This window comes from Diadema setosum, chromosome 11 (genome assembly GCF_964275005.1).
Source record: "Diadema setosum chromosome 11, eeDiaSeto1, whole genome shotgun sequence".
NCBI classification, from domain to species: domain Eukaryota; kingdom Metazoa; phylum Echinodermata; class Echinoidea; order Diadematoida; family Diadematidae; genus Diadema; species Diadema setosum.
Window position 1 is genome coordinate 10,912,426 of NC_092695.1, and position 13,329 is coordinate 10,925,754.

The window sequence follows — 13,329 nt, forward strand, 5'->3', positions numbered from 1 at the left end:
ATGTAATAGGCTACATAATTGAGGAATTATATCGGTCATCCTCATACCTCAATCTGTCTTATGAATGCAAAAATTGATGAAATTGTAAATTGCTGTATATTTTTTTCTATGTCTGAGCTGACTTAAAAAATCCTATTGTTTGTTTGTTTGTGAGATAGAAATATAAACCACAAACATGTTTACTTGACACTAAATCAGACATTATATGAACTTTTGTGGAAAGGTGGATACGATCATAATATGTAATCAATCAGACAGTAACCCCTCAGTCCTGTGACTTGGTTTTGCCCCTATAGCATAATAAATTCAATAAAGCAAAACTCCTTCCAGAATATAAGAAGTTGTCTAAAGTATTCTGGAAAGTTACAGGTGATAATTATTATTTCCTGACAGCTAATTACATTATTCGAATAAACATTAAAGCCTTATGCAGAAGCATAAATCATTTGAAAAGAGAAACTCTTTTTCGTACGTAAATGACAATTAAAATAAAGGTCAGAAATTGTATTTGAAGTTTTGTAGAATTACCTTACGAGTGACAGTGCATAACATTTATAGCCAGCTGATAGTGGCGGCAGTTAACCAATGTGAAGACAGAATAAGATTTCGCCACATATATCAATTCATTATTGTGTGTAAAATACAAAAACTTGCAACTGATTGACAAATTGCCCTACGTAGACGTAAATAAGCTCTGAATTAATTAGTAGTTAGATAAGTAAACACTGAACAATTCAGTGCTTATCTACGTCAATCAGTTGCAATAAAGCAAATCGACGGAATAAGGAGGATATTTAATAAACATGTAAAATTTTCGCCCTTGTTTAAAAAATCACATCATTTTTTGATATTTTACCAACCATGTCAACAATAGTAGTATGAAATGTGGTTTTGCGCTGTTTTGCCTCTGTGTCTCATGCACATTCATTAGGAAACCTATTAGTTATTACAGGTAGCCCCTTTTTTGTAATCCTCGAACACCCGCTGCCATTCTACCATCTCCCCCTTCCAGTCGTTGTAGCTTTCCCGCCATTCTCTCTCCTCTTCCGTCATGCTGCCTGCAACATAAACACCAAAAGGAACATATCACAGCACCTTACCAAGTAAACATACTCGATGATATTCCAAAAATCCAGCAACATCGATGCTATAAATACTCCTCTTCCACACTACAATGATTACACAAGGAACTTTCTTATTCATACACTGTACAACCGAAAATGACAGCGTCAAGGTCGAATGGAAACTCCGAACCAAAGAAACTTAAGCTTTGGTAACCAAATTATATTTATCAAAATGGAATCGTACACTTGCACGTGATTAATTAGATGTTTTCTGCAGCGATTAAAATCATACTTCTTCTTTTCAAGCCAAAATTCAAACGTCAGACCATTTCAAGAAAGTGTAGTGTATAATGATGAGGTGATTTATGTCTGTCTTACTTGTAAAGATCATGAGAGAAGGTATGTAGTGATTCCAGAAGTGACATCCCCTCGCTCGAGCGGCTCTTCCCACTCCCAGCTCGAGTGATAACTCTTTGTGACTGAGCTCAGGGATGGTGTAGAGAGGCCAGAAATCTTCCCCGTCTCCTCGGGGAACGTCCTCACTGGGTCTGGTGGGATCTCTGCGTTCAGTTATATGACAAAGAATCATTATTCGTATTCCTTTCTTTATGAGTATCAACAGTTATTCAACCGAAATTAGAAATTAACCATGTCATTATTGAGACCGTAATGGTTAATGTCGTTTTGTTCGGAAGCTACCGTGTATTTCACTGGATTTGGTCTGCTCTAATAAAAATATAAAAAAACAACATACCAGAAACTTGTCAGAAATAATATCAAATCAAGACCCCACGCTTTATCGCTTCATATACCCTGTCGATCTTTACTTGTATGTGACCGCTTGAATATTTACATAAGTATGTGCGTATCCCAGTAATCTATCGAAATCAAAATTCCTTCTATTTTTCTTCACATTGCTTGGATACGCCTAAAACAAAAACAAAAATGCTGATGACATCATCTGTCAATGAATTTTTTCAGTACTTAATTGATTTAAATGCACTGAAATGTTAATGTTAATAATTATTTCAACACAGATACATGCCCGTTACACTCAGTCTGGTAAAACGTGCAGTCCAGTGTTTTGTGTTCTTTATTTCAGTACTTTAGCCAATGATTGACAGATGATGTCGATGCCAGAACTTTGAATGAAAAAGAAATGTTTTTGTTGCTGTTGTTGTTGTGTGTATGTCTCTCTGCCTGTGGACGTATCCGAGTAATCTATATAGAATGAAAAGGTAGAAATATTACCATTGCCATAAGATATATGACACGTATTTACCATTGACCACATAAGCAATGATGAGTGTATCATAAATCACAAGTCACAAGTAAGCAAACATTTGCATTATATAGTTTCCTTTCGACGTGCTGACTTAATAAAGAAATCCACTTCAAAATTACAACAAAATGGCACTTATAAACTGTGAGCACTTGGACTTGGCTCCATATCCTTTTCTTCCTGAAATTAATCCTGTCGGGATCACCATCTCAACCTTAGATAATTACAGAGTTAACAAGCGGCGTGGCTCTTCTTGAAGCTCCATTTGCGCTCTCATTTTAGACTAAGCATATAGAAAAATTCTAAAACAAACTCTCTAGGCCTACTGCTCATCTCAACCTATACCCTGTTGAGAGAAAGAAAATGTAGTGCACAAAGCATCATTATTTGCAATCGATGGGTGTGAGTAATTGTTTTAATTATCTAGTTACTATTTTAATGTGAAATGGGAGTTGTAAACAAAAGCTTACCCTGACTTTGCAAAGTTCGTCCAGAATTCCATGAACTTAAAGGAGAGGGTCTTTTCTTCTGCGGTCATATTGTATGCCTTGATGTTGTACAGCTCGTCAATGAAGGGCATCCCGAAAACAAAAGTCAGGTCTTCTCCATGGCCCGCTCTACGCCACGGGGTAGAGGGCACGATGTCTCCATACTGATAAAAGCTCCTGGCAATGAACATTGTCATGAACAGATGAAACAAATTGATACATTTCTCCGGATCCAAGGAATAATTCGCAATGATTTAAATCATTGATCAAAATAAAAAGAAATGGCAAAAAAAGTTAACAGTCATCATTTTACATAGTGATGATTACTTACATCAATCACGAAAAAAAAATAAGTATTTAATATCATGGTAAATAACATTAGAAAAGTGTCTTCAAAATATGTGAGTACTTGAAGTACTCTTCCCATTTTTATGTAAGGTTCCACTCGATCTTTTTTCTGATCTTATTCTTTCTACAATATTAAACGGAGATAATATACTGCGCCTACACACACACATACACAAACGCATGTAACTTAGTTTACACGTTATAACAAGAGAAGTATAACATGAACCAAATTGCGTACTGTGATGGCTCGTGGGTCATGAAATACTTGTACACCGTCCCTCCGGCGTTTGCGTGTTTCCTGATTACGTAATCAGTCGGGGCGGCATAATAAAAGTCTGTTCCCAGGTCAACCACAGACTGAAAGTAGTCCGCATCCGGGTAATCTGCGATGGTCCAGTCAATGTACTCCTGGTTGATGGAATCCTCTAGGATATCATCGTTTAACCCATAACTCCTGAAAAAGTTGACCATTACGTCGAATGTTGCGCGATCGACCACAGGCGGTGTGGAGGTGCCAATATAGCCTTGAAAAAAGAGGGACGGAAACAAAGTTCCCTCGTCCTTGGTAACTCCAGCGAGTAGGGGTACGTTCGCAAAGTCTCCTATCTCGTAAAGGTTCGCAGGGGTGTCTTCAAGAAATGTACCGTCAAGAGTAACCAGGTAAGCTTCGCCGATATTATACTGTCAATAAAGAAAGAGATAGGGACGGTAGAGACGGAGATACAGAGAGAGAGAGAAAAAAATACTTATATAATATTTTTTGGCCTCGAGGGAGATACCAGAAAATATTGCCCAAACTGAAAAAATATTGCCCGAGTCGAAGAGGAGGGCAATATTCTTTCAGTGCGGGCAATATTTATGTGGTATCTCCCTCAAGGCCAGTCAAAATCATAATTATTACCTAACCCCTAGGTAAATTAGGAAAATATGTAATTACGACTATACACGTTGATATAGATCAAGCCAAATTTGACTACCTGTAGATCATTACCAACAATGTCATGTCGAATAACTGAAAAATTGTTCATCAATGTATATCATTAAGCTTCAACTTCAAAGATATATGTAGTTGTAACAGGCGAACTTCAAACATCTGAACGGTTTTACACTTTATTTTTTGCTTCTGTTTCAATTAGTTGCAATAACTGATTGTTACCGTGCAGTTATCGAGCACAAATGGACTAGTCATTGTTTGACGTGTAGTGCTGCTGGAAGTGGTCGTGTGCGAAATAGCAATTCCACATTCTTTGATATCGTTTGGATACAAACCTGGCCAAATAGAAGTGAACCCATCATTGCAATGTTTCCATGCAGCTTTGTTTTTATTTTTTTTATTTTACTTTCGTAAAGCGCATTAAAGGGGATGGCTAGTAACTGGTCAGTGGGAATCAGTGGGAATGCTGGGGGATGCTTGTTCCAATCCTTGTGGGATTCATTTGAGTACATTATATATCTATTGTTGTGTGAAAATTATTTGCTTCAGAATGGTCTCATATTCAAGTAATGTGCAGTTCAATGTTTCCAGGTTAGCAAGCCTGTACAGTATCGGGGTTATCGTTAACGGCCTTGTCTTTTTTATGCCTCCGCCACGAAGTGGTGCCGGAGGCATTATGTTTTCGGGTTGTCCGTCCGTCCGTACGTCCGTACGTACGTCCGTATGTCTGTACGTCCGTCCGTCCGCTTTCGTTTACGCGATAACTTGAGTAATATTTACTGGAATTTTACCAAACTTGGTCCAAGTATGAAGTATGATGGGGCAATTATTTGATTAGATTTTGGGTGAAATCGGCTAAAGGTCAAAGGTCAAAGGTCAAGGTCAAATCATGAAATTGTATCCGTTTACGCGATAACTCAAGACTGGATGGAGCAAATTTCACCAAACTTTCTTGGAGGATGATGTATCTTTCACTAAACTTGGTCCAAGGATGATGTATGATGGGACAGTGAAATCGGACAGAGGTCAAAGGTCAAAGATCAAGGTCAAATCCTAAAATTTATCTGTTTACGTGATAACTCAAAACTGGATGAAGCAGCTTTCACTAAACTTGGTCCAAGGATGATGTATGATGGGACAATTAGTTGAGTATATTTTAGTGACATTGGCAAGAGGTCAAAGGTCAAAAGGTCAGGGTCAAATGCTACAAATGTTGCAATTTCCCCCATATCTATGCAATGCCTGAAGGTATTTTCTTGAAACTTGGTGTGGACATATGCTACTGCGTAAAGATTCTCCAGAGAGAGTTTCATGTCATAAGGTCAAGGTCAAAAGGTCAAAGGTTAGGTAAAAATGTTGCAATATTACTTTTCTCGCAAATGGTTCAATGTATCTTCGTGGAACTTGGTACATATGCATGTACTGTCTGGCAGGGATTATCTAGGGAATTTAGGGGTCATGGGTCAATAGTCAGGGGCAAAGGTCAAGGTCAACTCCTCAAAATTTTACTATTTCCCTCATATACTAGTGGTATATGCAATGCTTACATTATTAGTTTCAAAACTTAATACATGCATTACCTAATGGAGATTCTCCGGGAAATTTCCAGCCAGAAGGTCAAAGGTCAAAGGTTAAGGGTCAAAGGCCAGGTTTCAATGCCCCCCCTCCAAAAAAAAATTCTATTTTGTATCGTCATCACACTCTTTCTTCGTACCTTGAAATCACTCAATGCATAAACTTCCCCAAAATTCCCCAAATATGTGTACCAGCACTCTTAGAAAATTATAGCAAACCCAGTTCAAGACATTTCTTACAAACCTGTCATTTCAATATTTTGCCAGTTATGTGAAACTTTCATGGATCACACATTGTGAAGACATTGTACTATACGCCTATTGGGAGAATCATGCATTATGGCGGAGGCATCAGTCGCCATAGCGACATTTCTAGTTTTTTTTTTGTATCGTTAGTATAAACACCATCCCTTTAAGTTGCCATTGCAACTCCACTTGCTGAATTGTATTAATTCTTTTTGATATCATAAACTTATAGGAAGGACGAACATGTATTTAATGTGATTTTGACTTGAAATAAATAAAATTTACTGGTGATTCAGTTGTAAAAATAAAAATTTGCTTAAACGTAACGTTACTAACCGCGGAATTGCCTAAACAAGTACAAAAAAAAGTTGAAATGATCATGTTCTAATGGTGAAACCATAGGACAAGTCATTTGCTTTAAACATTTATCACCTTGTATAAACAGCTAGTTGCTTTTTCGGATTTTGAGATTCTAAAAAATTTACCTATTTTAAATATTTTCATGTTTGTTTGTTGGTGTTTTATTCTATTTGGGATGAGACCGAGATTACGACTGCGAATTTCTTTTTTAAACGATATATAAGTTGTTTTTTTCTGTTTAGATTACATATTTTCTGTACTATAATAGGTATATTCTTAGTTATTCATTTATCTATTTATATTCATATATACTTATATATAAAATATATGTATCAATAGTAACTTACCTCATTACCTTTCGCCCTCAGTTCCTCGGCATCCTGGAGTTTTAGGCAGGCAACCAAAACTTCGGAAGTGGACGTATCGCACCCGAAGGCGACCCCCAACTCTCGGGATAGCCTCCTTTCTCTCTCTGGATCGTGCACAAAAGCCCATGGCATAAGGGCACTACCGCTCTGTTTAAGTAACAGATGTACGAATAAACAAGTAGAAATAGAACAAATGACATAAGCTTTGTCAAAAGCATTCTATCTGACTTTTGCCTCAAAATGACACAGGAAGACATACGTTGATACTGCTAATTTCATCGCGCAGTCTGAAATCTGAATTACAAGACTGTCATAATATTATACACATTCACTATATATATACATGTATAATTATATATATACACACACATATATAATATATATATATTGTTATGCAACATATTTAAGCATATATATGTATATGTATGTACATTAGATGACGAGTTTCTTTCCAAAACGTGCTAAATCCACAAAATACCCAAACTCTAATCTATTAAAAATCAGTGAAGCTGCGTATATTTTCCGAGGCACATTAAAAAAAAGCAACAATATATTCATGGAGTTCTTTTGATGGGCATAAAGTAGTGTAAGCATATTAAATAAAGATCCAGGTTTTTGTCCTTACCATTAAAAGGGGGTTTAGCACTTTTTGGGATGGAAGTGTTCATTCTTACATGGTATCCATACATTGTATATATATATATATATATATATATATGTTTGTTGTTGTTGTTTTTTTTTTTTTTTGCAGAGTATTAGACATATATATATATATATATATATATATATATATATATTATAGGTTTTCCCGCCCAATTTCATCAGATTTGCATTCGATTTAATGATGCGAGCATTCATTTTCGAGCGAATTCGAATGGTCACCGAGATCAACATTCAAAAAGCTAAATAGTTTATTCAATTCAATTTCATCAGTATTCGAATTCCTGATTTTGTCACATAAACGTGTAAACAGCGCGTTCAAATTAAAAATGCACGTGAAACGCATTCAAATTCGCACCAGCACATCTGCAATGAACATTAAGGAATTCAAATTAATAAAAAGCTAAATAGTTTATTCAATTCAATTTCATCAGTATTCGAATTCCTGATTTTGTGACATAAACGTGTAAACAGCGCGTTCAAATTAAAAATGCACATGAAACGCATTTAAATTCGCACCAGCACATCTGCGATGGAATTCAAATTAATGAATAGGCAAACATTTACAGCATCTGGGCAGTGTTTTTCGTTGCTGCTCATGTTCTTTGTATATTCTCCATCTGTTAGAATAATGAGACTGAGAGACTGAACATCGAAATTATGAATAATTATGTAACAGAAAGAATATCCCAATGCAATGTATCTCACACACATTTCAAACCTCAAACATGACTGAAAACAAAATCTGTAATACGACTATAATCACACTTGACATATCAATGTTCTCATGTGATCTCTCATTATGTTAGCAAAGTCGGAGTTTAACCATTCTGTAAAATAATGTGATAATCCATTTTGATTTGGAAATAAAGTAAAACTAACCGAATTGAAAAAGAAAACGTGAAAAAGGGATGTTGAAATTTAAATGATAACACAGAACGTTGATGAATTTGGCATTCATCAACATAAGAATTGCATAGATTTACAGGACTTGGTTACGCTAACTGAATTTGAACGTTCGAAGGTCGAAGTTGTGTGCCTTAAAATGAAATTGAAACTGGTATTCGGTGCGAATTTCACCGTCTATCCAGCTGGCGCGAAATTGAATGCCAAATTTGAGCCGTTAAACTGAATGAATTTCTCTCTAAATTGAATGACATAAAATCTAAAAGAAATGACATGAAATGAAATTGAATACTCAAGAATGAAAATGAACCGTGAGAGCAGAGCAGTGACAAAAATCCCTTGAATTTGAACGCCTTGTCATTAATTCGAATGCAAATCTGATGAAATTGGACGGGAAAACCTACATTATTATTATTATTATTATTATTATTATTATTATTATTATTATTATTATATGTTTGAGATAAAATATTTGAATTATTTCGCCTTTTTACTTGCTACCAATGAATCATTTGTCGCCAACGGGTTACACACTTTCTGGTTTGTATAATAAATGATATTGGGACTGCAGCGCTCACCTGTAAGATCGCTTTACTGAAGAAACCTCGGCTGAGTTTGGAAAGGAGGTGGAAATTGACGTACGCCGCCCCGGCACTTTGCCCGAAAATAGTGATGTCATCTTTGTTACCATCAAATGCTGAAAAAGTGTTGAGAGTGATAAAGTTGATGGTTGAGGAATGATGTATACAAAATTAGGTACGGCGCATAATCACGCGCGCAAGTTTTACAGTCGTAATTTGCAGCACTGGTTTTAAATAGAAAGCCTCTACAATTTCAGTTTTGTGTGTTTGTTTTGTTTGTTTGTTTGTTTGCTTGTTTGTTTTGTTTTGTTTTTTGTTTTTGTTTTTGCAAAGAGTATCAGACAGCAATCAGGCAACCTAGGGTGATGGTTTACTTCCTTTATGGCTGAATGAGAGAAAAAAGCGCATTTAATGTATCTTGCTCAAGGGAGAATCTTTGCTAACAACGAAATATAAATAAGGAGAGAATATACAAAGTTGCATTTTGACAAAGAACAAATTAACAATATTATGATCACTAATTCCGTCGAGTCATGTTTGATGTCCTGTTTGCATTACATTAAACTGCACTTTTTCATTTTATTCAGCCGAAATTCATTTATTTGTGTTTACACTCTCAAGTAGGCCTATCACTAAAACTTTGTCCCGTTTCGCAGGACCTTCCCCTCCCCACTCAGGTAGTCATTAAGTTTTGTACCGCATGAGGGTTTCTTTTTCTTTCCCGGGGGAAGGGGGGAGCATTACGTTTTAGAATCTCAATTTGGATATAAAAAAATCCTGAAATTCGTTGAAATAGGAGGTCTTTTCTCAAAATATTAATTTTTAATCACGGGCAGTATTGTACTTCAGCAGTAAGAACAACAAAAACAACACAGATAGACGGTTTCAGCATGTCCTTGCAGGTTACATATAACAGTGTTACGAAGTAAAGTAATAGACATTGTTGACAAAAAGTAAACTAAAGTTTGATTTTTTTTTTCTGTTGAACAAAGTAAAAATAAAGTTTGAATTGAAATGGAAAAATTGAATTGTGAAGATGAAATTTAATACAGTATATATAATACATATATCCACACAGAAATTGAATATAAATTGCAATATACAAAGATAGAGAGAGAAAATAAAGAAGTGACTCGGTTTGTATATAAAATCCTGATATTTGATTGAAGATGAGTACCTGTCAATCAAATTGGGTATCTCATGTTGAATTTTCTTACCCTCGATGTTGTTATAAATCCATTCCAGTGCAGCGACCTGATCCAGCATACCATAATTTCCTGGTGCCACATCGTCCTCTGGAAAAATTATATAAAAAAAAGGAAAATGATAGGAAAGAGAGAGAGAGAGAAAAAAAAAAGAAAAAGCAGCATTCAGTTGGAGAGAAAAGTAAAGTGAATGGGAAACAAAACAAGGAGGAATGAAATCGACTAAGACAACAGGACATGATGGCGGATGATGGAATACGACGAAAGAACATTTTAAATGACTACAGTAGGTAAATATACGAATTTAAAAGTTGTTTAATTGTACATAAATGTTAAAAAATAATTCTTTAGTTTGCACCAATAATAACTCATGACTTGGTTACTACACGTCTTGCACGTTACTGAAGTGTAGAGATTCTGTATTACAATAATTCATAATAAATGGATTAAATCACACTGTCATAAAGATTTACTGAAATTGTCAACGATAACATAAGTGATTTTAGACTAGTCAATACTCCAGTTGGTCCTTAATATCATGCGAGAAATGTAATTTAAATAATAATCCCAAGTTTTTGCACACATTGATTAATACAACGAAAAGTATAGTATAATTTTGTATTGCACTTTTTTTCAAATTTCACCGTAGACAGGCTGATTAATCACTGCATCATCTTTTCCGGTTAAACAGGTTGGCGTCATTAGCAAATACAACAACGGATAGAATAATATGTTGAAATCAGTAATATCATACATAATAAAATTATTCAAAAAAATACAGTGATCCGAAATTTGATCCTTGTGGCACAACCAACGAAATAACTATAAATTGCAAATGAGATTTGTCTTTGTAAACACGCAAGAAATTGACAATCATCCACTTTCTCAGGTGTGAGTTTCTTCAGTTTGTCTCCCTCTACAAATGATCCACTTTCATCATCCACTTTCTGTTATCGCAAGAATACCTGTTGAAAATTGTGCGAAGATGCCTAAGCGATAGTTTATCGCTACTACTATGACGTCACCAACAGTGACCAATGGGATACCACTATAGTCATACGTCATGGCCGTTCCACCGCTGACACCTCCCCCGTGAATCCATACCATCACAGGAGTACCAGGTTCCTGTAATATAATATAATATAATATGATATAATATGATATAATATAATATAATATAACATGATATAACATAATAATGTTTAATAATTGGTAGCTTTTCATCATAAACTTATCTCTTCACTTACTGTATATGTATGATATTTTAGTTACCCTGTCTCATATTGCCTTATCTAATCTATAACATGTCATGATATATTGCTATGGAATTATCACTGAAGCGCTTAAGATTCTATTATCCACTTGATACCAGCACAGACTATGCATTTGTTCTCTCACGTTAACCCTTATATCATTGAACATCATGCAGAATATTAAGAGGGAGGGGTACACGGGTTATCCATTATTTAAGTGTTTCAACTTACATTGCCCCTCTTTGTGTATGTGTGTGTGTGTGTGTGTGTGTGTGTGTGTGTTTGTATGACCATCAAAATCATAAACGTGATTTATTCATCCGTAACAAGAAAACGAATTGACGGCCGAAATTTGATATGGCTGTAAACCATACTATCAAAAATCTCAAACACATAAAAAGAAGGCATTTTGTATAGACATGAATATACTCTGGCAGTTGTCGGGGTTATCTTACTGTACTTGATATCTCTTTCGCTTCAGTTTTTATTCTTACAGTCCAATGACTGAAGAAAAACATTTCTCTTCGCGTCTTCACTCTTGGTTGTCTTTCGTCGGAGTACTGGGTAGGTGGAGTGTATAATAATGACTCAGGAAGAAGAAAAGAACCCCAACATCTCCCCAACGAAACCGAAGAAGGAACAGACAACTAAATACAATGTGGTAAAATCAACATAATCCCTACACACACGTACTCACAACCATTACGAAATTCATACTTAGTAATTATGTAAATATAAAGATATCAGTCTATTAATACAGCATCTTCCAGTATATGTACATTGTCACGCATTAATGCAGAACACAGATTACCACCCACTCCTTTTGTGAATGTTGGGCTCAAGAAGGTGATCATGACCTTATCCCATGTATGACAAGTTAAAGAGATATTAAATAAACCAGTGTGAAATAAAGACCATACCGTCCTTTCCAGTAACAGTACCGTCCTAAAAAGTCAGAAAAGATGATCGTGCTGTATCTCCCATTCTTCTACTACCGATGACATGGAAAGCAACATTGAATTTTTACTTTTACAGATGTCATTTATTTCAGAACACATAACGATTATGTACACACACATTTTATGTGTGTTTGTGTGTGTGTGTGATGTGTTCTTCCCATGTTGAAGCTCTATTCAGTTATTACCCTTTGGCTAGGGGCATAGATGTTCAAGTACAGACAGTCCTCTGAGGTGAAGGGGTATAAACCCCCATACGGATCTTGCACACAGGGCGCTGAGAACTCGGTAGCATTTCTTTCGCCTGTCCAAGCATCCTTTGGTAGTGGCGGAGCGAATCGCTCTGGCGGCTCAGCAAAGGGTACTCCCTGCATGCAGAAGAAGTAAATGAACCTTCTTTCAACACTAACACACTGTGATACGGTAAACATTGTAAAGACCACAAATTATAGTAAATAGTAAATTCAAACCGCATTCTTTCGGTTCCAATTGTCTTGAGAAACTTTGCTTTATTTTTATTTACTACAAATTTTGGGAACGCAAAGACTGGATGTAAAGAATGACCGTATGTTGGTTCATGATGACTTACCAGAAATACGTCGACATCGCGAGTCTTATTAATGAACGTGTCTTCGCTGAAGCGGACAGTCTTTCCGACGAGGATTCCCTCATTGACTGTCACTCGAGGACTTTGTGCGTCCACCGCCTCGAGGACAGTAAAAACTGCCAGTGCAATGAGAAATGTCTTCATTGTAAAACCATATCCCGGTTCTATTACTGAAGTCGTTTTAGGGCTGTACCATTCGCAGGAGGGAAAAATTAATGTGGGGGCAAGGTGGTACACGTACAAGCTCTATGAGTTGAGTTTCTTGAGGCAGGACCAGCTCCTTTCGTAGTTTCAACAAACAAACGTAACGATTGGATTGTTATGCAAAATTGGAACTTTAATCCTCAGAACAAACACTGGCCCTGGTCTTATGTAAGAACTGCCAACAGAGTAGACTGATACTCATGGTGACTTGTGTTAATTTCCCACTTTCTGCATTCCCTAATCTCTGTCATGATGTTTTTTTAATCAAATCTTCATAATCTACTACAAGCATA

General features: G+C 36.0%; 1 protein-coding gene across 1 annotated transcript; it reads right to left on the reverse strand.

The window, feature by feature from the left end:
* Positions 1 to 939: 939 nt before the first annotated feature.
* Positions 940 to 12,976, reverse strand: LOC140235027 (acetylcholinesterase-like). Its single transcript, XM_072315065.1, has 10 exons — positions 12,815 to 12,976; positions 12,414 to 12,593; positions 10,982 to 11,141; positions 10,029 to 10,106; positions 8,809 to 8,927; positions 6,644 to 6,811; positions 3,421 to 3,863; positions 2,817 to 3,011; positions 1,443 to 1,624; positions 940 to 1,058 (listed from the first exon to the last, which is right to left on the reverse strand). Exons 1-10 carry the CDS (start codon positions 12,974 to 12,976, stop codon positions 940 to 942), a joined length of 1,806 nt encoding a protein of 601 aa, XP_072171166.1.
* Between the last annotated feature and the right edge of the window lie 353 nt (positions 12,977 to 13,329).

Coding starts and splice junctions, on each gene's coding strand:
- LOC140235027 (XM_072315065.1), bottom strand. CDS start 12,976: ATGAAGACATTTCTCATTGCACTGGCAGTTTTTACTGTCCTCGAGGCG. Junction 10,107..10,981: donor CTTCGCACAATTTTCAACAG/GTATTCTTGCGA, acceptor TAATTTTTCCAG/AGGACGATGTGGCACCAGGA. Junction 6,812..8,808: donor TCAGTAAAGCGATCTTACAG/GTGAGCGCTGCA, acceptor TTACTTAAACAG/AGCGGTAGTGCCCTTATGCC.